Source organism: Helobdella robusta (genome assembly GCF_000326865.2).
Source record: "Helobdella robusta unplaced genomic scaffold HELROscaffold_41, whole genome shotgun sequence".
Taxonomy (NCBI): Eukaryota; Metazoa; Annelida; class Clitellata; order Rhynchobdellida; family Glossiphoniidae; genus Helobdella; species Helobdella robusta.
The window spans coordinates 425,019-451,723 of NW_008704941.1; the positions used below are offsets into that span (position 1 = coordinate 425,019).

Here is a 26,705-nt window from a genome sequence, read left to right on the forward strand (position 1 = left end):
GTCTGATTGTTTGCTTGTTGCTGGCAATTTTTAATGTGAGGTACCTATGACAACTAGCATAAGTAGTAGTAGTAGTAGTAGTGGTGGTAGTAGTAGTGGCGGTGGTGGTAAGTAACGTGTAGTAGTAATTGTAGTAGTGGTGTTTGTGTTGTATTGCTGGATTCGAAGTAGTGGCAATGTAGTATGAGATTGAGATGAAAACTTACAACAAAGTAGGAGCAGAAGCAGCAGTACTTTATTTCAGTACCTTCTTACTCTTACTAGCGCCATTTATTTCATTCCTGCTGTAATACCTGCTTCTCCTGTTTCCTTTCTTGCTTGCTGCCATAGCCATTCTCTCCGGCTGGTCTCCTTTACCGAAAGCATAGTTGAGTATGAAGACGATGATGTCTAAGTAATTGCGCATCAAAATTTCCACCTCTTCCATGTATTCCAACGGGTGCAGGTTCCTGTTGACGTAGGATTGAATGAAGACGAGGCATCTTTTATCCATGGGGAACATTTCTTCCACATTACTGAAAGTGTTTTTATCTACGGCCGTGTATGCTGGTTGGTCTGCCTCTTTGTTGCTGTAGATGTCACGACTGCTGTTGTTGTTGTTGTTGGATTGTTGTTTGTCGGGAGAGCTGACGGACAGATTTGCTGCTTCGTTGTCAACAGATTTGTTCTTATTCTTTTTATACTTCTTGGCAGGTTGTTTCTTAATGTTACAATTGACTTTGTTGTCGTTGTTGTTGTCGTCGCCAGCGTCCGAAAATGTACTGATGTTGTTGTTGCTGTTGTTGTTCACTGGTTTCGCTTGCTCATTAATAATAGATGTTGTTTCTTCAATACTATCAACAACCACGCCAGCATCAGATTTTTCATCATTGCAACTTTCAGTGTTGTGGCTGACGTAAGCTTCGCCCATAACATCATCATCGTCGTCGTCATCGCCTCCTTTATGGTGTTTTGCAATATCAAAGCCAACATCAGCAACTTCAATAATGACATCACATTCCTCAGCATCATCATTACAACTTCCACGTTGCTGTTGAACCAATTCAGATATTGAGCTTTCACCAGAGCTACTGTCGCTATCAGCTGTCTTTTCATATCTGGTTAAATAAATTTATATCTTCCTGAGTGTGTGTATGTATCTGCAAACACGTATGTGTGTATGTGCGTGTGTTTGTGTTTATGTACACGTGCTCGTGTGTGTAGTATGTCAAATTATGCATATGAATGCGTACGTTTATATGTACTTTGTATGTATGTATGTACGATGAATGTACATATGTTTGTTCAAGTGCTTGGTGTTTATGTGCATGTGTTAAATACTTGCAAGAAAGGAAGAACTAGAGTAAGGTGGAAAGACATAAAGAGAGAGTTGTGCAAATAAGTAACATATTTGCGACTATTTATTATCGCTTTTAATGGATGCTATTACTGAAATTTGTTATTGATGCTGATTCTACATGTAAGTATCCACGTACAGAATAAAAACATTTCAAAAGTTTAGACATGTATTAGGGATAAATTAACATTTTAAAATAAACTTTTATGTTACTTTAGACTGGAGAAAAAAAACTAGATATAAATAATATATAATGCAAAAAGAAAGAAATATACAAAAATAAAAATTATATATGCATCATTATTTAGCATACAATACAATACAACAACAGCACAGGAGGTATATGGTATATGCAAATGTAAAAATAACAAAATGATAGAAAACCAACCTGGGGTTAAACTCTTCAGTAGCAGTAAAATCATCATCGTAGTTATTATTATCAGCACTGACGTTATCGCTATTATCCTTGATATCATCATTAGTATCATTGATATAATTGTTGGCGTCATAAATATCATCACTACTATCATTATTATTGGCATTGATATCATCCTTGCCAGAAATGATATCATCATTGTTAGAAATGACATCACCATTGCCAGAATTGACATCCCATCCTACACCACTATCATTAGCAATGCTCTTATCATTGTCATTGTCATCTTCACTATTATAAACCTCAACATTATCATCACTATCATGGACATTTATAGTCCCATCATCAGCTTCATCATTATTTTCATTCTCAACTGAGTAACCATTATACATCACTACATTACTATCATTATTATTATAATAAAGAATATCAGCATAGACAGCATCATTGTTCTCAGCAGCAACAGAAGCAGCGTCGTCTTCCATCTCCTGAATAGAGCATCCTGTAAGATCATCATCTTCTTTGGTTTCAGCATCATCTTCAGCATCAGCAACAAAGGAATCAGAACTAATTTTCTCTCGTGCTTCCACATCCCCTCCATCCTTACTGGCATAATTCATTTCTTCTTCCTCCAACTCAGCAAGTAACTCCAGATTACTAAACATCTTAGTACTAGGCTTCATCTTGGTCAGCAACTTCCTCGAAACGGTCCACTGCAGCTTGACGTTTGGACGGCTTACCCTGTGTCTGTCGTAGTCGACGAGGCATCGATCGACCTCTATCATGCACTGGCTGTATTGCTTGTAGTCCATCTGTTGGAGGTTGCGTGAAATTTTAAAAGTCTATGTCAATTTTAAGAATTTTAAAAATCAACAACAACTACTCTCCCACACCACCATCATCATATTTTTCAATTCCTTCACCCTCATTAGAGACGAACAAGGAAACCAGAGAACCAGAGATAGGTTGGTATCATTGGATTAACTCACATTTAAAAAAATTAATTAACTGTGAAATTTTATTTAAAAGTAAAAAGCCAAGTGCCAGCTCATGAAAGCACAAATGAATCATAAGATCATTATTCATAGGCAAAACCAGTTTATACTTCTCAACAGTAATGATAACCACTACTCAGAAAATGCACTTGAATTGAGATTACAACAATACCCTATTCATTCAGTTGTTAGATCTTCACAGCAAAAACAATACAATACTTATTATTAATTAAAAAAGCAAATAACAAGTCAGAAAATTCAATTCAGATTTCTTCAAGTAACATATTATTGACTCTTGTCATTAAATCATTACCAAAATGTAGATAATAATCTGTTTGCAACAGCATTAATTACATAGCTATGCCAGATGTCATAGCATGAGCAGTAAAAAAAAAGTAACAACAGAAGGTCTGAAAAATTAGGTAGAGGAACAAAGATAGAAATTATCAAAATGATAAAACTAAAAACATCCTACTACAAAAACTAAACTATCAAACCATTTTAAAGACAGTTCAGGCATATGTAGTACTGATCTATATAACATTTTCATCAAATTGTAACAATTGAGCAAGCAGTAAACAACAAATGTTTCTTTAAATAGCTCAACCAACAACCAACTGCCCATATGATAACCTTAGACATATGGCATAGAATGGTTTCGAACCCGATGACTTGAACATCATCGACCAACACACTAACCACTACAACATAGTCGCGGTGAAGTTAAGTTCAATAAATACAGTGACAATTTTTTTTAATTGTACCTCTTCTAATAGTGTTACTGCGTTTCTATTACAGATTATTGTAGTTGTCATGGATACAGTAGTCCAATTTGACGTTAATGCATGTGTAATATGTCGAGACTACGAAGGTACTGACATTAAATTGGCTGAAGTGAAGACGGAGGGTAGATCAAATTTGATAGATTACAGCTGTAAACGCAAAGATGTTGATTTATTCAATTACTTGTCAAGTAATCAACCTGTCATTAAGGTGCATGAGAAATGTCGAAAAAATTACACGTATATACCTACAGAAAAAATAAAACGCACATTGGACGCAAATGAGGAAACAGTAGCTAAAAAATTTCTTAGATCCGGTTTTGAAAAATTTAATTGGAAAAAAATTGTTTTTTATGTGCACAACCTGCAGCTGTTGATGTTAAAAATCCAAAAAAAAAGGATATAATTTGTCAGGCCAAAACTGATACCATACATTCAACAATTCAGAGAGTATGCAGGGAAAAACAAGATAAATGGGCATTTGAAGTGAGTGGCCGGATTGAGACGAGTTGTGACTTGCATGCAGCAGATGCAGTTTATCACAAGAACTGTTGTAGAAAATTTGTGACACCACCTCAAAAAGTTAAACCTGTCGGTCGCCCTCCACACGAAAATGCAGCTGAAATATTCGATATGATTTGTAATAATTTTGAAAATTCAGATTCCGAACTCCTAACAGTCGATAATCTCATTGAAGAGATGACACTTTTGTGTGATGATCCATCTGATGTTTATTCATCGCGTTATATGAAAAGCAAACTATATGAAAGATATGGGGACGACCTATTCATTGCTGATTTCAGTAACCGCAAAAATGTCATTTGCTTTAATAATACTGCAAAACGTTTAATTAATGACTCATGGTATTCAGAACGAGAAAGTGATATAGTTTCGGAAAGTAAGAGAATTGTCGAAACAGCTGCAAAGCTCATAAAGAACAGCATCCGTGAGAAAATATTCGACACCGAATCATATCCAGCTGAAAATCAAATAAAAGACAAAATTGTTATGTCTGAATGGGTGCCTGATCTACTACTAACTTTTCTCAAAAAAATGATATGTGATGAAATGAAACAAATTTCTCTAGGGCATTGCATAGTGCAAGCCAGTCGACCAAAGTCAGTTATATCTCCTATTTTGTTTGGCGTGGGAATATCTATTGACCACAAATTAGGTGGAACTGGAATTTTACATATTTTGTCAAGATTGGGATTATCCATTTCCCCTGATGAAATTACTCGTTATAAGCAATCAGTGGTGCAAACGGAAGATGCTAATTTGCCTGCAAGTAGTCCTGATTTTTTCACACAGTGGTCTGGTGACAACGTTGACCATAATTGTCACAACAGTAGATGGTTTGGGAACGTTTCACGGAATGGGTATGATCTCCATGACAACAAAAATAAATATGAATACCATAACTGAAGATGAAACCCTATCCACAAGTGAATTTAAATTGATTAAAAGACTTGCACGTGTGAATGTTGCCCGCATAGCTTTAAAAACTCATGTACCAATGCTGCGTTATTATGCACCCAACATACCAGTTTTGTCAAAACTTAAATTTAAGCCACTCATCCAACTGCAATATCCGTACAGTCTTCCGGCTAGTACTAATCATGATTTGTTATGGCAATTTGGAGTTTACAATCGAGGGGAAGCTGATTCTCAACCAAACTGGTCTGGATACATGCAAGATGTGAACATAGGTGAACATTCATTGTCTGCAGACATACGAATGCAGCTAATTTTGGATCAAAATCCAAACGACAGATCTTGCATTTTATCAACGTTATCTTACGTACGCAATCAGGCATCTAAACTTCAAATTGAAACGGCATGCATAACTTTCGATCAGCCATTGTGGATAAAGGCGGTAGAAATCATTGAATCAGAATCGCTTGGTATGGTGTGCCGGCTTGGTACATTTCACATGATTATGAATTTTCTCGGAAGTATTGGTACTGTGATGGCTGGCTCAGGGATTTCTGAAATTCTTGAATGTTGTTATGGCTCCAACGCTATTATACATATGTTGAGTGGCAAGGCTGTGGCAAGAGCACTTCGGGGTCATTTTCTAATTGAATCAGCTCTCCATATCATGATAATGAAGAATGTTTTAAATACAGATGAACCACCAGTCACTGGATCAATTTCACATGATGACATTAATGAACTTCTTTCGTTCTATGATAAGGTTAATAATGGAAAAGTAAACATAAATGACGTTGACTATCCACAATCAATGATCAATTTGGACAGGGCGTTGTCAGCATATAAATCCAACATAGCAAACAGATCAAGGACAGCAAAGCTATGGTTGCAATATCTTAAGTATATTGATGTTTTGAAAACAGTCATTCGTGCTGAACGCACTTGTGATTGGAACAAGGGCGGATCCAGGAAGTTTGACTGGTGGGGGCGAAAATTTTTAAATAAATATTTTGTAATGTTGAATATATCCATTTTTGATTATAAATTTTAGAATGTAAATTAATTGAATAATATAATGTTTTATGTTTACTTTGATTTATTTATAATTTTTATTACAAATGATCAAAGGAAAATTATGAACGCACCCACGCGGCAAAATACACTTGAAAATTTTTTGAACGCTTCTTCCGTCTGATTTTCATTTTAAAAATTCAAATTTGAGTTGCGCTAGTAATAGTACTGTATAAGTATCATAATTCATAATCATATTTTCAGTTTTTTTTAGAAGATTAATTTAAATATATATGGATCGTTTTGTGAAGCGAACTAAAAGGGCACATCCACCAGGTTAGATCACCATACGATATGAATTTGTTCACTAGTAGCATAGAAATTGTTAAATAAGTGTTCAGAGTTAAGTTAAATTTAGTTTATTTTTTAGAACTACATGAAGGCAATAGTTCCGATAATCATAATAAAAAAGTGATTGTTAAAAATGATGAATCATTTGAGCAAGTAGCTTTGCACGATAATGACGAAGATAACAAGATAAAGAATAATGAAAAAGTCTATCAACAAATGGATTTTGTACATAATAATGATATTGGACTGTATGTGGGCAGCAGTAATAAAACAATTAATGATGATATAAAATTTGAACTTCTACAAAATCCATGGAAACCAGAATTTGGCTACAAATTTCCATATTCAAATCATATTAAAAATGGTAAAAATGAAAAACGGTACATTTTGAAAAGTCACTTGGAAACATTTAATGCATGGTTGACATACTCGCATGTGGAACAAGGTTTATTTTGCAGGTATTGTGCTCTAATGGCTGACACCGGCGGTATTAGTCATCAAACGCCATTGCAAAAATTAGTAAAAAAACCACTTACATCATTTGCAAAATTATTAGGCAAAGATGGTGATCTCAGCTGTCATGAACAATACAGGTATCACAAAGAGTCAGTTCAGAGGGGCAATGATTTTGTCAAATCATACCAAAATCCATCATTTGAAGTTGTTAATCAACTCTATTCCGCAAGATATCAGCAAATGAAGGAAAACAGAGAAAGATTGAAGCCCATAATTAAATCTATTATTTTTTTGGGAAAACAAAATATTCCTCTACGAGGACATCGAGATGACGGAAAACTTAATATAAGTACTAATGATCAGGCGATGCTGATAATGATGATGAAAATTTGGACAATGACATGCTTAATGAAGGGGTATATGGTACCGGTCCAGTTAGAAATGAGGGTAATTTCAGAGAACTACTTCAGTTTAGGGTCGATGCTGGAAACCATGTTCTTGAAGAACATTTAAAATCATCTAAATCAAATGCGACATACATAAGCAAAACGATTCAAAATGAAATCATAACCACAATTGGCGATATTATTACAGATACTATTGTACAGAGAGTTAAAGCAGCCAAATTTTATTCAGTTTTATTTGATGAAACAACTGACATATATGGTATTGAGCAAGTGTCTTTGAGCTTACGATATGTTTACAACGGCCAGGTTAGAGAAGATTTTGTTGCATTTGTGGATTCTCTAGAGGATGCATACAAAGATATAGAATCGGAACCAAAATTAACCGGAAAAATGTTAGCCGGCTCAGTGTTACGTTTACTAAAAGCGCTAACTTTAGATCCACAGCATTGTGTTGGTTGTGGAACAGATGGATGTTCTGTCATGACATCTCAGTCATGTGGTGCAGCTGCAGAAATATCAAAAAAATCTACATCATGTATTCATTGTGTTTGTACTAACCATGGACTGAACTTGAGTTTATCTAAAACATCCAATGTACAAGCCATAAGAAATGCAATGGGCACTATTAAGCAAACGGCTTCCTTTTTTCGCGCATCGGCCAAAAGAAAATTAGTGCAAAGAATAATGTTTAAAAATGAAAGTCATAATTTGAGACAAAATGTCATGCCTTTATGTGAGACACGTTGGGTTGAATGCCATGATTTGATTATCAGTTTTAGACAGTCCCTGCAATATGTTCTAGCTTCTTTAGAAAATATTGTTAATTGGCATGACAGAGAAACATCATCCAAAGCAAAGACGTTGTTATCGGCTTTAACTGATTCTGAATTTTTAATAGCTTTGTACTCAATTGCCGATCCATTAATTCTAACTAAGCCACTAAGCAAAGTTTTACAAACAGAAAATTTAGATTTGGTCGAGGCAGCTCAACATGCTAATAGAGTCATAGATAATCTTCAATCTAGAAGAGAAAATGTTGAGCAAATATTTCATGATATCTTTACGAGAGTTTCTAAAGTTGCAGAGGAACTGAATATTAAATTAAAAATGCCAAGATGTATAGAAAGACAAGTAAATCGTGCAAATATTAAAAGTAACTCATTAGAAGAATATTTCAGGATTGCTATATTTATTCCCATGCTAGATAGTATGATAACAGACATGAAATCAAAATTTGGAACAATCCAAATAGCTATAATGGGTTTGAGTCGTTTGATACCTTCAGTTTTCCTCCGAATAAGTGGTAAAGCAGAACAGAATAAAACATGGTTTTTAATTGACCAAGCTGTTACGAAATATAAAAGTTTAATAACAAATTTGACCTCGTATGATGAAAACACGGCCATTGAATTTGTACGCAATGAAGAAATGCTCTGGACGCAGTACTGGGTAAAGATGAATTCACAGCCCAAAACGGCCATTGAAGCTCTCGCATTGTGCAATTCCAATCTCTATCTGACAATTCACAGCCTGTTGTCAATATTGTGCACCATGCCTGTTTCAGTAGCAACGGCAGAACGTTCATTTTCTACCCTGAGGCGGTTAAAAACGTGGATGCGCTCCAAAATGAAAGAGGAAAGACTAACGGGATTAGCCTTAATGAACATTCATTGCGATACTGAATTAGATATTGAAGACATTATAACAAGGTTTGGCCGAAAAAAATGTAGAAAAATGACATTTGTCTTGTAAATATTTCATGTATATAACAGAACAATGTTTTGAAGAATGTTTTTCAATTTAAAAAAAATCAAGAAGTTGAAGTGTTTGGCTTTTTGTTATTTATTTCATAAAATATCAAACCTCAGTTCAAAGTGGGGGGGGGGGCGATCGCCCCCACCGCCCCCCTCTGGATCCGCCATTGGATTGGAATCTTCATTTGGTAGGTGTTTCAAAAATGTTGAATCTTTTTGCAGCGACCGGACATAATAATTACGCCAAATGTGCCAGACTCTGCCTTCAACTGATGCTCGAATTGCCAGATAGATATCCATGGATCAATGATATTTTCTACTCCGGCTTTCATGCTGTTCGACGTTTAGACAGATACTGGGGTGGCCTCTCTACGGACCTTGCAATTGAGCAAGTGATGATGCAGAGGTGGATTGACGCACGGTAGAGGAATGAATGAAAGCGTAAGAGCTATTTGGGTGCACAGTTTGCATAAATGTGCCGGTGTTCACGCATCTGTTAATTCTTTGGTTGGTATGGATGTAACATCTGAAAACGACATACATGTTGATCTTGGAAAGTCAAGGGTTTCAAGAGATTTTCAGGATTTAGGAAAAATATTAAAGTTTTTATAAATACAAAACCCTTTTGACGTTTCTGAGAACAATCTTCGTTGCATTTCAAATGGAATAATTGCAGCTGATGCAGACAACATAAATTGTGATCAATCGGAAGAAATTGGTTTGAAAATTATGCTTAAGATGAATGATGTCAGTTTTTCAGATGTGGTGATGAAGAGAGCTGACCAAGTTCGTACCCTTTCTCATCTGTGCACAAAAGTTAGAGTTCGTGGAGAAGAAGTTGTTATTAATCATCAAATTTTATTTGCAAGGCTACTGGTCATAATGTCACAAAATGGGAACTTAGAGCAATGCTTTCAACATTAATTACCTCGATATTGTGAATATGTACATACAATATGTGAAAAAAAGATATCCGAACTGTTGCATTGTATTTGACGGGTATGGTAACGGTCCTAGCACAAAGGACCACGAACACTTAAGAAGAGTTTCATCCACTTCACCAGACATAATATTTCAAGAGTGGACACCTGTCTACCAAAATCAAACAAAATTTTTGCAGAATCGCAACAACAAAAAATCATTTATTGAGTTGTTATCAAATCATTTAAACATGCATGGATTTACCGTTATTAAGGCTTTAAATGACGCAGATACGTTGATTGTGAAAACTGCAATTAACATAGCATCAGCTGAACAAAATGTCGCCGTTGTTGCTGATGACACCGACATATTGGTCATGCTTCTTTATTATTGGAAGCCAGAAATGAGGAGCATATACATGTTGTCAGAAATGAATTGAACTCGCTCTGCACGGATCCAATTGATACCAGTGGTTGATATATACAATGCTATCAGAAACAAAGCTACAAAGCAACTTTTGACAATACATGCAATTATGAAAAATGGAGAATATGTGCCGATCACTACAGATTTACCACCAGCACCAGAAGATATGCTGCTCAGTGTGATCAGTTGCAAATGCAAAACAGGTTGTAATTCTCAACTCTGTACTTGTCGTAAGCATGGCTTACATTGTGTGGCCGCATGCAAAAATTGTTATGGAGAACAATGTGACAACAGCGAACAATTAACAACTTCTCAAGCATATGACACTGATTTCCTGGAAGATATTGAGGTAGGCTATATGATGAAGAGAACACAACACTTGGATATGATGAAAATACAATTTATTTCGATGATGTAACATGGTTGAACGAAGAAATCGTTGAAACTGGAGTATATTTTGATATGTAATAAAATAATTGTTAATTGTGTTGTTTTCAATAATATTGATTTTTAATTATTCAGAACAATCACAACATTACCACAAATTTAAATATAGAATACAAATGTATGAATCGATCAATGGTTCAATTTCAATGTAATGTATATATGTGTAGCGGCCATTTTGAATTTTTGTCAATAAAAAATTTTCCTGACTCCCGTGTCAATTCCTGTCATTTTTCCCATTAATTACAGGTGATAAGCTTTCTAAAAATACCAAATTTATAAAAGTGGGAATATGTTCATGTAATTAATTTTTATCTGACTAACTATTAAGACATTCTATGCCATCTGAATATTAAAACATAAAACCAAGTTAAGTAAAGCAAAATGAAGAGTAGCACATGATACCTACCCATCCTTACACATAAACACGCACGCACGTACGAAAACAAACACACACATACACACACAAACAAACACATACATACACACACACACATACAAACAAACACACACATACACACACAAACAAACAAACAGATCAAGATAATAATATATACAGAAATACATATTTCAAAAGAATTATTAAATATTCCAACCTGGCAGAAATATTGTAGCTCAAAGATAGAATCAGCGCTGACTAAGTGTTGTAGAAGGTTCATCCTTTCCAAATTCAACTGACATAAGGACAGTACCACTATGTCCATCTGCATTTGATGTAAATATAAGAAAGAGCTGCATTTTATATAACATCATTGTTCACCAGTAAGTCATCATTCATCTTAATTAACTAAAACATGGCATTGATTTGTTTAATGCTGACGTTAATTAGAACACCTACAATGAATAATGAAGATATATCACCAGAAACAATTACATTTATATGGCCATCTGCTAAATGACATGTTAGCATTCATTTATTCATTGCAAATTGTGTCAGTGATAAAATCTTAACATGGAAAATTTAACATACAGTCAACTCATAAAAAATCTGTTGACAAACATATTTTACAGTAAGAGCCACGGTAAATATTTTACTAGAATAATTCACCAAATAAGCAAACAGAAAATAAGAAAGAAAACACTGAGCGCAATAAGTATTAATAAAATGGTCAAAAAATCCTAAAAACGAACACGATATTTCAGGAACAAATGATGACATGCAATGACTTCCAGCTTGCTGACGATGTCGGCGAGTACCTCACTGCAGATGTCCTCCCTGACGTCGAGGAGAATAATCTCGAGGAACAGTCTCAAAATGGAGAGTGAAGATGGGTATGAAGCAACATTATTGCACTGCAGATTGGCAACGATAAGGCCTGTGGTTGAATAGAGTTGGTCGACTGCGGCATCGCACTGGGTGAACTTGAGAACCTCGTCCAGTCTGATCGACCTTCCGAGGTAGCCACACGTCGAAACGGCAATGAAGAAACAAGACACATGAACAATTGGATAATATTTCACCTGGATCTATAAATAATTATTATAAATATAATTGTAATTATAAAAACAATTATTATCAGTTATAACATAAATAATAGATAACAAAAATTATGGCTAATTGATTGAGCTTTTAATAGCTAAAAAAATCAAAAACATATGCCACTGTAATAGCATCTAGGTTGGGTTAATAACAGGTGTGCATGTGCATCTAGGAAGTATACAAATGTAAAGTTTTAAAAACATGTTCTGAAGCCTATCTAGGCACAAGCAAGATGAATGGACTACCCTAGCATGTTTGTACACACATTAATATTTTGGCTCTTGTTTAAGCCCTTAACTCACATTAGCCTAAATCTAAAATGATGAGTGTTCCTATCTGTAATTGATAGTTTATTTACAAGTAGCATGCACATTTTTGAACAAGACACAAAATTAGTATTAATGAAATATCCTTTTAACTTTTTACAAATTCTGCTTGGAATGTAATATAACAACAGTAATTAGTCATAACAGTAGGTTGCAGTAAATATGACAATATAATAACTTTTTAATTATTAACAGTAATAAATGGCAGAATTATAAAAAAAAAATATTAAGCTCACTTGAAGCTTGCTTATAAGACTATCAAATAAACTCTGTGACAAAAAGAATACTTCTGATGGCAAACTATAAAAAATATTAAGAAATCTCAATGAGCTGATAGCCAGACTCCTCTCCAAGAAGACATCTGGGGCATTATCACCATTAATGCTGGAGTTAGAAGCATCATAATTAACATTATTATTAGTAGTAATATTGTTGTTGCTGGCAGTGAAATAATTGTTGAAGGTGGTAGGTATATTTGTTGTAGTAGCAGTGGTGGCAGCAGTAGAAAGAGTACTGAAGTCTTCATTGCTAACAGCTGCTGCAACTGGTGATGATGGTGGTGATAAATTCTGTGGAATAATCTGCATGACAGACTCAATCTTTTGATATATGGCTCCCTTTTTAAACAGTACCTCAGCCTAAGAATTTATTTAGGATCAAAAAATAATATTTCAAAAATAATAATGACATCAAGTGAGTAACTAAATTCATAGGAAAACAATACAAAATTGATAAATTTTTAATTTATATAGCTGCATTGAACCATTGTTCAATTCATTTAGAAAAATCACTTACATGAATCATCATCTAAATAGGGTTCATTTATTATTTTATTCACTCAAACACTCACTCTTACCTAACAAAATCCTCACAAAATAAATGTTAAAGTTTATTGTTTATTCATTCATTCATTCATTCATTCATTCATTCATTCATTCATTCATTCATTCATCCATTCATTCACTCTTAGCTAACACCTATAAACTCAGCTATAGCAAATTATAATTGAAACATCAGGCTACTTCAGAGTGTCAAATAACATATGACTTATAATAATTATAAAACTGCATCACAAATGTTTTTATCATATAATTGCTGCTATATGGCATTATGGCATTAAACAATTTGCTTATATCAGCACAGTCACTTCATGGCAGGTAGAGCTAGTTAAAATAATTATGATGGTGGTAATGATAATTACACTTGTTACAAGGGTAGCTTCATAAATAAATTCATGAATTTTTATATCCTTTGTAAAACAATACCAAAAAAACCATACACAACGTATTTGAACATTTATACATTTAACATGAAAAAAAACATAAAAAAAAGTGCCTAAATACATACAAAGATGCCCTACATATACAAACACAAACAAACAAGTACACAAACATGCATGCAAACACAAAAACAAACAAGCAAATAAATAAATAAACAAAAACTAAGCAGATAACAGACAAGCTGCAAATTCAAGAGAGAGTATGTACTGTACATGTACAATGTACATATTTGATAAGACCAGCCAGCTCTAAATCAGAGATGATTCATGGTGAAAATATTTAATATGTTTAACTCTGGGTTGATGATGATGAAAATAATAATAGTGCACCAACAAGCATAGTATATTTGGATGAGAATAAAACATGTGTGGTTAACATGACTGTAATAATGCAGATATGCTTGCATGTGCAAGCCCCACAAAGCATGCATAATGCATGCAATTAAAACTAGGAAGGTAACTATCAAAATGTATTTTGTAAGTTCACACTTGCCTGTACTGATCTATCAAAATTTTTACTTAAAATTAATTCTGCACCTGCAGCTTTTATTTTGTCTTCATCTCAAAATTGTTTAATCAATAGAAAAACAACAGTATTCAAACTCTAATATAAATACTGTGAACAAAGTCAAATTATCAAACAACAGATCATAAAACAAAATTTCAAATGGTCCTTATCTAAATTCAATAAAATAAATTATTACAAACAACACTTGAACATTAAAAAACACAGTTCACTAGCCAAACCATATTTACTACTAACATCAAAACATCTCATCACAATCACAAACTATCTAGCAGAGCAATGATTAAGTAAATTAACATCAACACTATTACATCTGAAAACTGCTAAATTTCAGTTACACACCAATGGACAACCTAAGAGAGCAACACCAGACAGACCCAATGACAAAATATTTCAAATCCCTCATTAACTTCTTAATGAACCTGAGCAATGAGATAATCCTGGTCAAAGTTGTTACAAGCACCATCATTTTCTTCATCCTCAAAAGATTTGATGGGCAGTTTGTAAGCTTCCACATCTTCCTGCTGCTGCAGTCTCAGCTTGCAGGTCTCCAAATGATCCAGCCCCATTTTTATCAGAAAATGTACATTCAGATTAACTCAATGTCATTTGTTTTGTGGTCTTTGATGTTTTTTTATTACTTCTCTGAGTTCTCACCTCAAGCAGTCTTTCACCTGATGAGTTAGTTGAAAATTAAAAGATGATTTTATATAAAATCAACCAAATTTATTGAAAGTTTTATAACAAAAAATAATGACTATAAAACTGGAAATCCTTAGATTATATTTTATTGATTCAAACTTCAAAGTAGCACACTACCTTTAATACTGATTAACTCATGAAATAATGTTAAAGTTAAGATGAACATACTTAGGCAAAATTTCAAAATTTTACAATTTTTAAAGACTTTACTATTAATATTTAAAATGCAATAAAAAAAAGTTTTAGAATGTAATTCCTTACTTACATTATATTGAAAGTTGCAGATATGCTACGAAAAATTTTCCTGCAAATCAAATAAATTTCAAATAAAATTATGAACAAATCATTTTTTTATATTTAAAAAATGAACAAATGTTGGAAATTAACAATTTCACAGATAGATACTTGTACAAAATACAAAGGTAATTTTAGATTTTATTACTTGAAAAACTATCAAATTAAATTATTAATTCAAATAGTTCAGTCAGACAAGCATGAAAAACATTTTGATTGGTTAGAAACTATGCAGCTACACTAACTTTCTAAAAGTCTTAACTGATTACTAAAAGTTATTAAAATGAAATTAAAATTAAATTAAAATTAAAAAGAAAGAAAATAAAATGCAAAAAGCCAAATTTTTAAAATTATAAAAAAATTTTTAAAATATTTTTTGAGAACATCTACTAAAAGCACACACAAAAATAACTATACAGACATTTTTCATTCCACTCAACAAATTAACCAAATATTTTTTAAGTTTTAAAACGTTGATTAAAAGTTAAAACTATTAATAAAATTAATTGAAAAATAATTTCTTACAATGGAGTCTAAACAGAAAAAAAAATCAAAATAAACAAATTCATCTGAGCAATGAAAAAACCTCAAAAAAGTGAATTAGCAATGAGAATTAATGTGAATTATCTCCAAAGATCATCCACCCCCCAATAACGAAATCAAAACCGGACCAGGAAATGTTTATAAATAAAACTTTATGTAAATAAAATCATGGAAAATTACAGTTAGAATTGGACTCCCCCCTCCGTCTTATACAAACACAATGCCCTAGGAACCAGAACAATGCAAATTTGATCTGATGCAGAAATATTTGAAACCATTTTTAAAATAACTTCAAATAATTTGCTCACCTTTGTTAGTTCAATTCAAAGAATTCCAGATTTAAAATCTGTTAATTGCAAAATAAAACGAAAATGTACAATCGTCATTAACACTACAATGTCAAAGCAGGTTTAAGAAAAGTAAGTAAGACGGGTCATTATTTATTTAACTCAGACAAAAAATATAGAGCCAGTTTAATTTTTAATATGTTAATTTTCTAGATATAAAACGAGATAATATTCAATTTAAAAACTAAATTTGATTAAATATTTCATTTAAAAATTACTTTGCAAGATCTACCAAACAAAGTTTCAGAAGCTTCCTTTTATAATGAGTGGATAATACTTAACTTACATTTAATAGCTTTTGGATTCTAATTCATTTTAAAAGAAATCAAAATGCAGAATTTTTTTACTGTGCATTTCCTAAACAAACTCAGTCACAAAAATATCCTTTCACTTAGTGGGACAAATGTACAATGTACAAAAAAATTCATTAATTTTATGCATATTACATCACTCTTATGCAACAAAACAGACTAGATAAATACATATACAATGAGTATATGATTTCTATATATGTAGATTCTAATTCTAAATGGATATATGCGTCAAGAAGTTTCATGAATATGTTGGGTAATTCCATATACCTTAAACATTGTATGGGTAATTCCCGAACCTGAGTATGAAAAAAGATGATTTCAGCATTTTTTGAAACTTATTTCAACATAAAAATAAAGAGTGTTTTTTCGATAATATTGTTTGATAAACTGGTGTAAAAACTTTACAGTTTCATTGTAAAGGACTATATTATGATTATTATGATTTTTTGCATGTAATTCGAAAGAAGACCATTTAAAAGCAAAAGTAGACAACCAATTTTTTAAAGTTTGTTTGTCTAATTAGACTCTACAGAATGAATTTAAATCTAGGAACGAGATGATGCTGTTGTTTTTCTTTATATCAAAACAAAAAAGATAAACTACAAACAGTCACAATGTTACAAAAATTAAAAATAAGGGACATCTTAAATTCAGTTGAAGCTTTTCAATGACATTAGCAACATTCTACCGTAAAAGTATTAGTGATATATTTAACTAACTTAATAATAAATATAGACAGTAAAAGCAAAAATAGATGGGTTGTTCGCTGGGCCAGAAAGATTTGCTCTCCATTATGATGCTTAATCGCGTGCAAGAGCGCAGAATCGTCACCAATATAGATTACTGCAAGTGCATCTACAAAAATTGTTACGACTGCTGTGACTCTAACTGTTGTGGTTGTCTGTGTAACGGATGCGAGTCGGTTATGCCGATTCACAACATCATACCGACACTTGAACCGAATCCCAACGATTACTTTGAGTCGAGTTTTGCTGGTAGTCTTTTCCTTTCTAAGTTATTCAATACTTATTTATTATTATTTATATAAGTGTCTAAACATGTTGGATGTTTCATTGTATTCAAAAAACTATTTTTTAAAGATTGTTTGACGCTTTCCTATATCGAACCAAGTGGGCGATTTTTAAGAGTTACAAACAGATCTCCATATCTGGTTTGACACTTCTGTTATGTTAATACAGCTTATTATGTTAATACTGCTTATAAATATGTTAATACTGCTTATAATTATGTTAATACTACTTATAATTATGTTAATACTGTTTATAATTATGTTAATACTTTTTGTAAAATGTTGATAGGTACTGTTTATAATTTAATACTGTTTATAATTATGTCTTTTTGGGCGGGTCACATGATTTGAATTTTATGTTTAAAAACAACAATTAAAATGAAATTGTCTTTTGCATTTACCTATCTTGAGTGTGATTGCTTTCGAATAAATTCAAATCTAAAACTCATAAAATTAAAAAAAAACAGAAGAAATCCTTACTGGGAAAAACAATTGTTCAGTTCTGCGGAGATGACTTAATAAATGTGGTTTGTTGCCCCGACATTTTCGTAGAGCCCTGTGGATTTATGGATCTCTGGTCACTTTGTGGCTACTATTCCTGCCCGGGCATATCCGACTACTCGTCCTACTGCGACACTGATATGTGGCACTGCTCCAGGTACGCCACCACAGTCCTCTGCACTGCCGACGGAAAAGTTATTTCTCTTTATCGATTAATTATTTTTAATTACTTACAATGTTATAAAGTAATATAATATTGAAAAAATTCTTAGCGGATATTAGCAGTGCATTGTTTTTATTTGTCGTCGTTACTTCCAACTTTTGCAAGCGAGGATTTTCCAAGAGTGGTTTGACCACTTTGTCAAATTAAAAAACAAATCATATTCAAAAACTTTCATGATGAGCTAAATCTTAAATTTTATAAGTTGAAAATTGGTCGAATGCGCTGTTGTATATCGGCGTTGGAAACTTTTATTTAACTTTAATCAATCAATCAGTGATCCTCCTATGTCCATCAGTGGACCGTCGAGGCCGATGGTATACATCTAAGCATGCTTTTTACATATATTTTTTCCCTTTTTCTTTCCAAAAACCTTTTCTATTTTTTGCCAGTTTTTTTGAATTCAGAAAACCAACACCACTCCATTCAGTAATGTCATCTATCCATTTCTTTGCAGGTCTGCCAACTTTTTTCTTCGAATCTCTTTTCTTCATTAGTGCCATCTTAAACTATCTGTCTACTCTCATTCTACAAATGTGACCAAAAAATCCCAATTTTCTTTCTCTGACTTTGTCATATACACTTTTCTGTCTTCCAAGTTGATTTCTGATGGTTTCGTTCTTTACTTTTTTTTATTTAACTTAGAGACAATAATTTGTTACTTTTTGATTAATTCTTTTGGTAGAACTAGTCATATATCTTTTAATCATGTTTTGTAACGCTTCTCAGTCAGTCAATCGACAAAAATTTTGATCAAAATTTGGTCAAGTTTCCAGTAAACGTAGACTCGTATTTGAATCGCATTGTAATTACGAATTTGATTGATTTGACTTGCAAGATCTTTACATGGGCGATTTTTAGTGAATTCAGAATAAGACAAAATAATCATACGTCATCGTTGTCACTTGGCGAGAGATATGTAATATTATTTAGTAGGAATGTGAAGTGTTCAGGAACTTGAGATCTTCGATATCTGATCTAGATGAGTCCAAGCGCTGTATATGCACAAGTGCGGATCTTCATTGACTGTGTGACCTAAAAATAATTTTGACATGACGAGATCCGATCGTTATTATAACGTTGTGTTGGTTGAGGTGGTAATGGTAATAAAGTATGTGGTACTGGTAGGTAGGTGGTAGGTACATAATATCGTTAAATGAAGTTGCAAACTGCATCAGCTATTAAAAATAATTTATTTCTAAACCTGCTTTGATTTCACTCATTCAAATTTAAATTGTATACCTACGAATCAGGGATTCGTCGAAAACGGATTTTCAGTGTTGGATCCTTACATGATCAAATTTATAAACATTATCTTTTTATTATTTTGCCATTTTGATAAAGGTTCTGGTAAACAAACTTGGCGTACGCAAAAAAACTTAGTGTAACTTGTGTTTGAAGTTTTAAAAGTTGTAATACTTGCAGCTGCGTTCAACTTGACGACTATTGAATTTGTAATAGAATTAAATAGATGTAATATCATTAATTATGTGTAATTTTAAAAATAAACAAATGTAAATAATAATAATAAATAGTTTTTAGGGAAATGAAATAACTTTATTTAAAATGAAATTCCCGAAGGCTGAAGCACGGCTGGCTGATCCAGATGTCTCCAAATGTTGTTCAGGATCATCGTCAGCTTATCATAAATCTTAACATTTTTTCATGTTTTTTTTCAAACGATTAATAAACGCTTCTATTTTTTAATTTTAAATATTATTTTTTAGAATATAGATAAATACAGGCAAAATGTATTATATTAAAACGAGTGTAACCATCGTAAAATTATTTTTAAGTAATCTCAATACTGAACATTTAAAAAAATATTCGAGTATTTTTATTCTAATTTTTGTGGGAACCGTTTCAATCAATATTTTCTTCATTTTTTCCACAGTTTTTGCTGAAAAATTATTGATAAAAAAAAAACAAAGTTTTAAATAAAGAATATAAATGAATATACTTTTTAAAAACAAAAATAACAATGTTTAATTAAAATTTTTCTTGAAAAAAAACTTGTAAAGAAGAGTGACATGAAATTTTGTTTGAAATTAAAAGTTTCGTCACGAAATGCCGTAGGTATCAATGTCTCTGGCTTCTTGAAGAGCATTCAATCCCGATTTGACAGCATTTAATTTGTCAGCAGTCTCAACACTAATGAAATCTTTAATTTTAAACATGAGAAGACAACTAAACAAAGCGTGTAGAACGGCAAGACTATATAAGGCAATGAAAACAGGCAGACTTTCATGAAGAGTAACAAAATCAGCATTATTAAATATTTAAAAAACATATATATATATACAAACACAAATACGTAATTTTTCCATTCTAATATAACAAAATGAGGTTATCATTGTCGAAGATAATTCTGTTAGCACTGATGTTGTACTCTGTCTCCACTTCGATAGCATCAGCGTGGAAAGCCCACAGAACGAATGAAGACACCATCGACCACCTTCTCCATCCTTCCGACATCCGCAACAACAGCGAAGCGCCGCTCTCACTTAAAAACAAAATCACTGAAAAAGACGAGGATGAGAATAAAAACACGGAGGAAAATGAAACGCCTGATGATTTAAACCTAACTAACTTCAGTGATTATCTACGTCGACAGATCTACAGAGGGGAGGATTTTGATTTAGATTATGAGACCGTCAAACGTGGTTTCGGCGACAAAAGGGGTTTCGGCGACAAACGTGGTTTTGGCGATAAGCGTGGTTTCGGCGACAAGCGTGGTTTCGGCGACAAGCGTGGTTTCGGCGACAAACGTGGCTTCGGCGACAAGCGTGGTTTCGGCGACAAAAGAGGATTCGGTGACAAAAGAGGATTTGGCGATAAATAAGCATGAGTGTGATTATTTTTAATGTACGTATAAATTCACAATTAATCAAAGAGTTTTTTTTAGAAACGTATTTATTGCAATGTATCATTTAAAATTGCACGTTAATAACGATGTAAAAACTGTAAAATGTTAAACAATTAAAAAAATAAAAAATGTACATGTGTATGTAGAAATATGAACAAGTGACATTTGATGTTTGAAAACTACTAAAAATGCATGTAAAATATTGCGAATCGATAAATTATACCTGAAACATTATATATTGAACATGTATGCACATAGTGAAACAAATAAAACCAGTTGTAATGAAAGACATTCAACACAATGAACTACATTCCTTAATCCAAATTTCACATACGATTCTAATTAACAATCTTAAAAATGTTAAAACCATGCGTTAACATAAAAACTGGTAACTATCAAAAAAAAAAAAACTTTGAACACTGAGAATATTTGATTTGAAATTTTTAAAATTGGAAAAATATCGTCTGCTAAATTCATCGTGTGCAGAACATGTAGGTACACATAAAGGTAATTATAAATAAATAAATATAAACATTATAAACACTAATTTGTACATAAATTACCAAAAAGAATTCAAAAAAATTGAGTGCCTATAACGGTACTACAGGACGAAATCCGAATTCCTATAAAGGAGTAACGGGACAAGTGCATTCTCTGGCGACAATGCCATTGATGGTCTCAATCCGGATGCTGTTGATGCTGTTGAAGTACATGATGGTGAGGGGGATGTACTGCGAGGGCGTGCAACAGTTCTGAGGGACGGGGTTGTCCGATGAGATGATTATCGGTCTCGGGATGGTGATGTTCGGGCAGTTTCCTAGAATTGAATTTTGCGTAAAAAACATTTATCATATTAATAGAGGGTAACATTTTTTAATTAGACCGTAACAAATTTTTAAATTGCCACAATGAAATGTACTCAATCACGCAGTAGACCTAAGCACAAAGAGGAGCCAAACGTGTTGGGAGCTAGGACAAAATTCCATCCAATTTCTGTGAAGTTGACGATGAGTTCTTTGGTGCAGCACATCTGCGAGTCGAAGTTACACGTGTTGGCACCTCTCTTCGAACGAGGATGTGTCGCTTTCACGATGTCCATCTCCAACACTGGCATCTGCAAGGTTGTAACTATTTTACTTTCATTTTATTTCAACTCGCTTTCATTTTTATAAATTGTTTGTATTGAATTTTTCTAGTTTAAAGCTGAAATGTTTAAAGTCGGGTTATGCAGTTTTAGGCTAGATCACCCTGACTAATTTTTCTGTTTTACGCGTTACAAAAAGCAAAAACAGCATTGAAGTCGGTGACGTCACACATCCATTCTACTTCACAGAGGGAAATTTCAAACGGCATATAAAGAGTAAACACAGGTTATTGTATGATGACGTAAATGCTGCATAGCCAATTTTAAAGCTCAATTCTTAACATTCCATGAATTAAACCCACGGGCTTGGACGCAGATACACACACAGAGGCAGAGAGAAAGAGAGAGACAAACAAACACACACCACACACAACAACACTAACACTACATACGTACAAGTACATAAATTGGAAGTTTTGTTTAATGTAGATTAAAGATTCAAATATAAAAAGTTACATCGAATAATTATATTCCGTTATTATTTTAGACGTTCAAATGCAAATATGCATTTTTTAGGTTGCCGATTCTTTCTTTATAATTATAAAAAATCACAAACAATATTTAAATAAAAAATCTCTAACATAATTCTCGTCTCCACTTTGTTTGACACTGACCAGCGCAACACCAGCCCCCTTGTCATCGGACATGACGACTTTGAAGCCTCTGTTGACTGACGCGCCAGACTTCCAACGCTTCACCAGCTCCGTAACGTCCAAACTGACCCACTTGTTGATGTCTGCCAAGCCGATGGAATGATTGTGCAGAAGCCTGTCCGTACTTGCATCGTACAACTGGATGTTAGACCTCCTCGCCTGGCCCGCGCTATTCTTCTTCACGTAGAGACCCAGCGTGCATTTGCTCAGGTCGTTCGCTACCAGCAAGCGAACGTCGGTCAGATTGAAGAAGACTAGGGGAGTGTTGGGCGGCTGATTCGGCACTGCGTTCGTTTGTTTAAAATCATCGTGGTGTATGAGGCATGCATATATTAATATACACAAACACGCATACACACAGGCATACGTACATACATACATACATACATACATACATACATACATACATACATACATACATACATACATACATACATACATACATACATACATACATACATACATACATACATACATACATACATACATACATACATACATACATACATACAAGCGTTCATACGCATATACTGACAGTCACGCAAACACAAACGAAAACCATCACAAGATTAAAATCTTAAAATAGGAGAATGTGAAAGAGAGAAAAATTGAAAGAGAGAGAAAGAAAAAATGAAACGGGAGAGAAATAAGAGAAAAGGAGATGGAAAATCAGGCGAACCAATTTAACACGGGTAAAAATTCTCGAGCGTCAATCCTCCTAAAGCACACTCCCATCTTATGACATGAGGGAGCTTCTTATGACACTTTTATATAAATGTTATAAAATTTAATGATATGGATGACATTAACTAATTGTTATAAAATGTGCATTGCCCTGTCGGTTTTTACTGTAAGCTGCTGAGATGAAATTTAACGTTCAAGGTGATGATATGCGGTTTGATCTGTCTTAACGTTTGATGTGATTCAAGTGCAATGTAATGTAATGACATGTGATGTAATGGGATGTAATGACATGGGATGTGATCTGTATCGCATGAATTAATCTACTGTCGTTCTTGTTTCTGAACGTTTGGTTGAAAATTTATTTGTTTCTAATCATTTTGCGTTATTTTGTGTTAGCGTTTATTTTAAGACTTTAGTTGGTTTATTCTCACGACAATGTAAATGCTGCTGCAGCTTGTTTTATTATCATGCCTGTTTTATAATAAGAAAACTCAAATGCGTAGTTTTAGTTATATTTGCGATATATATATATATATATATTTTCACACACAGACACACACACACAAACAAACACACGTCAACGAATATTCACTATCACGAACTCATGTATACACGCATTTTACAGGCACGCAACACATACTTTGAACAGAATAAATTTGAAAAGGACTAAGATTCATGCATGCATGCATACTTGACTGACACATGTGTGCGTGTGTGTGTGTGTGTGTGTTTATGTGTGTGTGTGTGTGTGTGATTACTAATGTGTTTAGGTCACGTTTATGGTGTATTGTACCTTGTTGAAATGCTTGCCTACATCTAAACAAATATTGCTGTGCCTGGAACTTCTTGGCATAATTTTACTTTAGCCCATATTTTCTGTAAAGTTACGGCAGAAAAGAATTTATCTGAAGCGATCGATGCTTTAAAAGGCAATTTTTATAATTCTAGACAGATAAATAATATGCTATCACTAGGCAAACATGTTTCAATAAAATGTGATTGATTAAATCAACCTTTGTCTGAACTCAGGTTTTAAAATTCGTAATTAATCCTCGTTAATTCGTTGCTGAAGATTGTCAAGTGATGATTAATTATTTTGTGCAATAGAAACAGCTGAAGAGCGAATTGTTTGAAGTAGGAGTAATTTCGCGAGGTCACATTGTTCAATCGGAAGTATACAATTAACTAAACAAATCTCTACAATCATGCCAAGAAGCGACAATTTCAAATACGAAGTGCATAAAATCAGATGGTGTGAAAATATAATAAAAATATTGGCGGCCACATCATCAAAATTAACAAGGACAAAATCCACATTAATAAAAAATTATATACAATTAACAGAGAAATCATAATAATAATTAATATTAACAATAACAATACGTTGATACAAAAAGTCAAACAAAATCAAAAAGAAAACAAAGCCATTAAGTTAAGGCAACAATGAAACCTCAACAGAAACAACCACATGGAGGCAGTGCCACTATTACAACGAAACCGATAAGAATAAAAACCACAAAAAGGATAATAAACAACGCCAAGAAAACACAAAAAGTTAAATAAAAATATACTCAAAAAACAAAGAAAAAAAATTTTAATTTTTCAAACTCACAGTCCTGAGAGAAGCGGTAGAGTTTTGAAACGGAGGCTTGCCTCGGGACCAACCTACTCTCTGCCTGTCTGTTTATATCCCTTATGATATCCCTCAAGTGCGGAAGATCGGGAATGGGCAGGCCGGACATGTTGGGAGCTTTCGTGAGGTTCAGCTTGTGGAGGATATTTTTTTTGATCTGCTCCACTTTGTGGATCTCCACGAGGCCGTTGGCGAGACAGTTGTGGCAGTCCTTTGTGAGGTTGGAGTAGATGAGTACGTTGATGGATCGGTTGTTGAAGACCATCAGGAAGATGGTGAATAGTAGAACGTTCTTTATTGGAATCAGCGCCATTATCGTCAGGTCGAAATTTCTTAATTTTTTGTACTTTTTTGAGGAATTGTTTAAAATATGTTAATTAAAAATTAGTGAAATATCAGTGCAGTGCTAGAGAAAGTTATTTGATAAATTATTTTGAAAGAGATATTCGAATGAAATAAATCTTTGTTCGTTGTTTCCTTCCACTGATCTCCTTGCGCTGTTTGAAGACGCGCCAAGCAGATAACAAGTTCTGTTTGCAATTAAGAGCGCTTTTTAACAAAACTAGCACAAAAATAACAAACAATTAAAAATAAATCGGATCAGACTGAGAGAAGAAAAAATTTCACGTCAATTTTTACAACATTTCAACTTATGTTAGTACAAAAAACAGTTTCATTTAATTTTATTTAAAATATTCAGCATAAAAAATAAACCAGACTGTAAGACTTGCCTCAACAGATGGCTGTATGAACAGGACCTCTCAGAAAATTGTTGCTGACTGATTCCTAAATATACTGTTACTTACTTAACTGATTGAAAATAATTTGATAGATGAGAACCAAATGAGAACCAGGGTACCCAAACATTTGTCAGCATTCGTTCATTCGTTTCTTCTTTCTTTTTTCCTTACTTTCTTTCTTTTCTTTCTTTTCTTTTCTTTTTTCTTTCATTCAGTCATTCACTCATTCGGTAGGTCGGGTGACGCACTCATGTTAGGTCCCAAATGAACAACTTCAACATTCAACACAAATATATATATATATATATATATATATATATATATACATATATATATATATATATACATATATATATAGATAGATAGTTAATTAGTATTAAAGTAATGTATATATGTATTGTCAATTATTAAAGTAATAAGTAATAGTGATGTATGTGTACACATACAACAATGTGTTATTGCTAAATAATTGCATACACATACATAGACAAACACAAAGGTATATATATATATATATATATATATATACTATATCTAGTATATATATATATATATATATATATATACTAGTTAAATTGATATCTGGATAAACATTGTACTCAGGTATTTATAGTGGTTTGAGTTGTCGGTCAACTATATTAATATAATATACCCATATTTATAAAAGTTATGGTGTTGTGCTTGTGAAAATATACGTGTGTATGTGTGTGTGGGTATTGGGTTTGTATGT

The 26,705-nt window shown here is 33.1% G+C and overlaps 7 protein-coding genes across 7 annotated transcripts; 4 read left to right on the plus strand and 3 right to left on the minus strand.

Annotated features, from left to right (window-relative positions):
- Positions 1-235: 235 nt before the first annotated feature.
- HELRODRAFT_177121 (hypothetical protein) lies at positions 236-2,524 on the minus strand (the record flags this gene model as incomplete). The annotated part of the gene is made up of 2 exons (XM_009025337.1): positions 236-1,097; positions 1,725-2,524. 2 exons carry the CDS (start codon positions 2,522-2,524, stop codon positions 236-238), a joined length of 1,662 nt encoding a protein of 553 aa, XP_009023585.1.
- Positions 2,525-3,520: 996 nt separating this feature from the next.
- On the plus strand, positions 3,521-5,974 carry HELRODRAFT_177122 (hypothetical protein; the record flags this gene model as incomplete). Its single annotated transcript, XM_009025338.1, has 3 exons — positions 3,521-3,680; positions 3,860-4,777; positions 4,839-5,974. The coding sequence occupies 3 exons, from the start codon at positions 3,521-3,523 to the stop codon at positions 5,972-5,974; spliced, it is 2,214 nt and encodes a 737-aa protein (XP_009023586.1).
- Positions 5,975-8,603: 2,629 nt separating this feature from the next.
- On the plus strand, positions 8,604-8,900 carry HELRODRAFT_84726 (hypothetical protein; the record flags this gene model as incomplete). The annotated part of the gene is made up of 1 exon (XM_009025298.1): positions 8,604-8,900. The coding sequence occupies one exon, from the start codon at positions 8,604-8,606 to the stop codon at positions 8,898-8,900; it is 297 nt and encodes a 98-aa protein (XP_009023546.1).
- Positions 8,901-11,812: 2,912 nt separating this feature from the next.
- HELRODRAFT_193012 (hypothetical protein) lies at positions 11,813-16,234 on the minus strand (the record flags this gene model as incomplete). The annotated part of the gene is made up of 5 exons (XM_009025339.1): positions 16,152-16,234; positions 15,272-15,310; positions 14,727-14,978; positions 12,736-13,137; positions 11,813-12,154 (listed from the first exon to the last, which is right to left on the minus strand). Exons 3-5 carry the CDS (start codon positions 14,871-14,873, stop codon positions 11,813-11,815), a joined length of 891 nt encoding a protein of 296 aa, XP_009023587.1. The 5' UTR covers positions 14,874-14,978; positions 15,272-15,310; positions 16,152-16,234.
- Positions 16,235-17,097: 863 nt separating this feature from the next.
- On the plus strand, positions 17,098-19,643 carry HELRODRAFT_193013 (hypothetical protein; the record flags this gene model as incomplete). Its single annotated transcript, XM_009025340.1, has 4 exons — positions 17,098-17,499; positions 17,605-17,675; positions 18,002-18,229; positions 19,509-19,643. The coding sequence occupies exons 1-4, from the start codon at positions 17,259-17,261 to the stop codon at positions 19,641-19,643; spliced, it is 675 nt and encodes a 224-aa protein (XP_009023588.1). The 5' UTR covers positions 17,098-17,258.
- Positions 19,644-20,596: 953 nt separating this feature from the next.
- Positions 20,597-21,097, plus strand: HELRODRAFT_177126 (hypothetical protein; the record flags this gene model as incomplete). Its single annotated transcript, XM_009025341.1, has 1 exon — positions 20,597-21,097. One exon carries the CDS (start codon positions 20,597-20,599, stop codon positions 21,095-21,097), a length of 501 nt encoding a protein of 166 aa, XP_009023589.1.
- A 53-nt stretch (positions 21,098-21,150) lies between these two features.
- Positions 21,151-26,237, minus strand: MSTN1 (putative Activin/Myostatin/TGF-beta-class TGF-beta signal molecule). The gene is made up of 5 exons (XM_009025342.1): positions 25,967-26,237; positions 25,215-25,765; positions 22,847-23,202; positions 22,058-22,235; positions 21,151-21,938 (listed from the first exon to the last, which is right to left on the minus strand). The coding sequence occupies exons 2-5, from the start codon at positions 25,546-25,548 to the stop codon at positions 21,745-21,747; spliced, it is 1,062 nt and encodes a 353-aa protein (XP_009023590.1). The 5' UTR covers positions 25,549-25,765; positions 25,967-26,237; the 3' UTR covers positions 21,151-21,744.
- Between the last annotated feature and the right edge of the window lie 468 nt (positions 26,238-26,705).

Coding starts and splice junctions, on each gene's coding strand:
- MSTN1 (XM_009025342.1), bottom strand. CDS start 25,548: ATGGCGCTGATTCCAATAAAGAACGTTCTACTATTCACCATCTTCCTG. Junction 22,236..22,846: donor AAAGTGGAGACGAGAATTAT/GTTAGAGATTTT, acceptor ACAACCTTGCAG/ATGCCAGTGTTGGAGATGGA. Junction 21,939..22,057: donor TGGCTCCTCTTTGTGCTTAG/GTCTACTGCGTG, acceptor ATTCAATTCTAG/GAAACTGCCCGAACATCACC.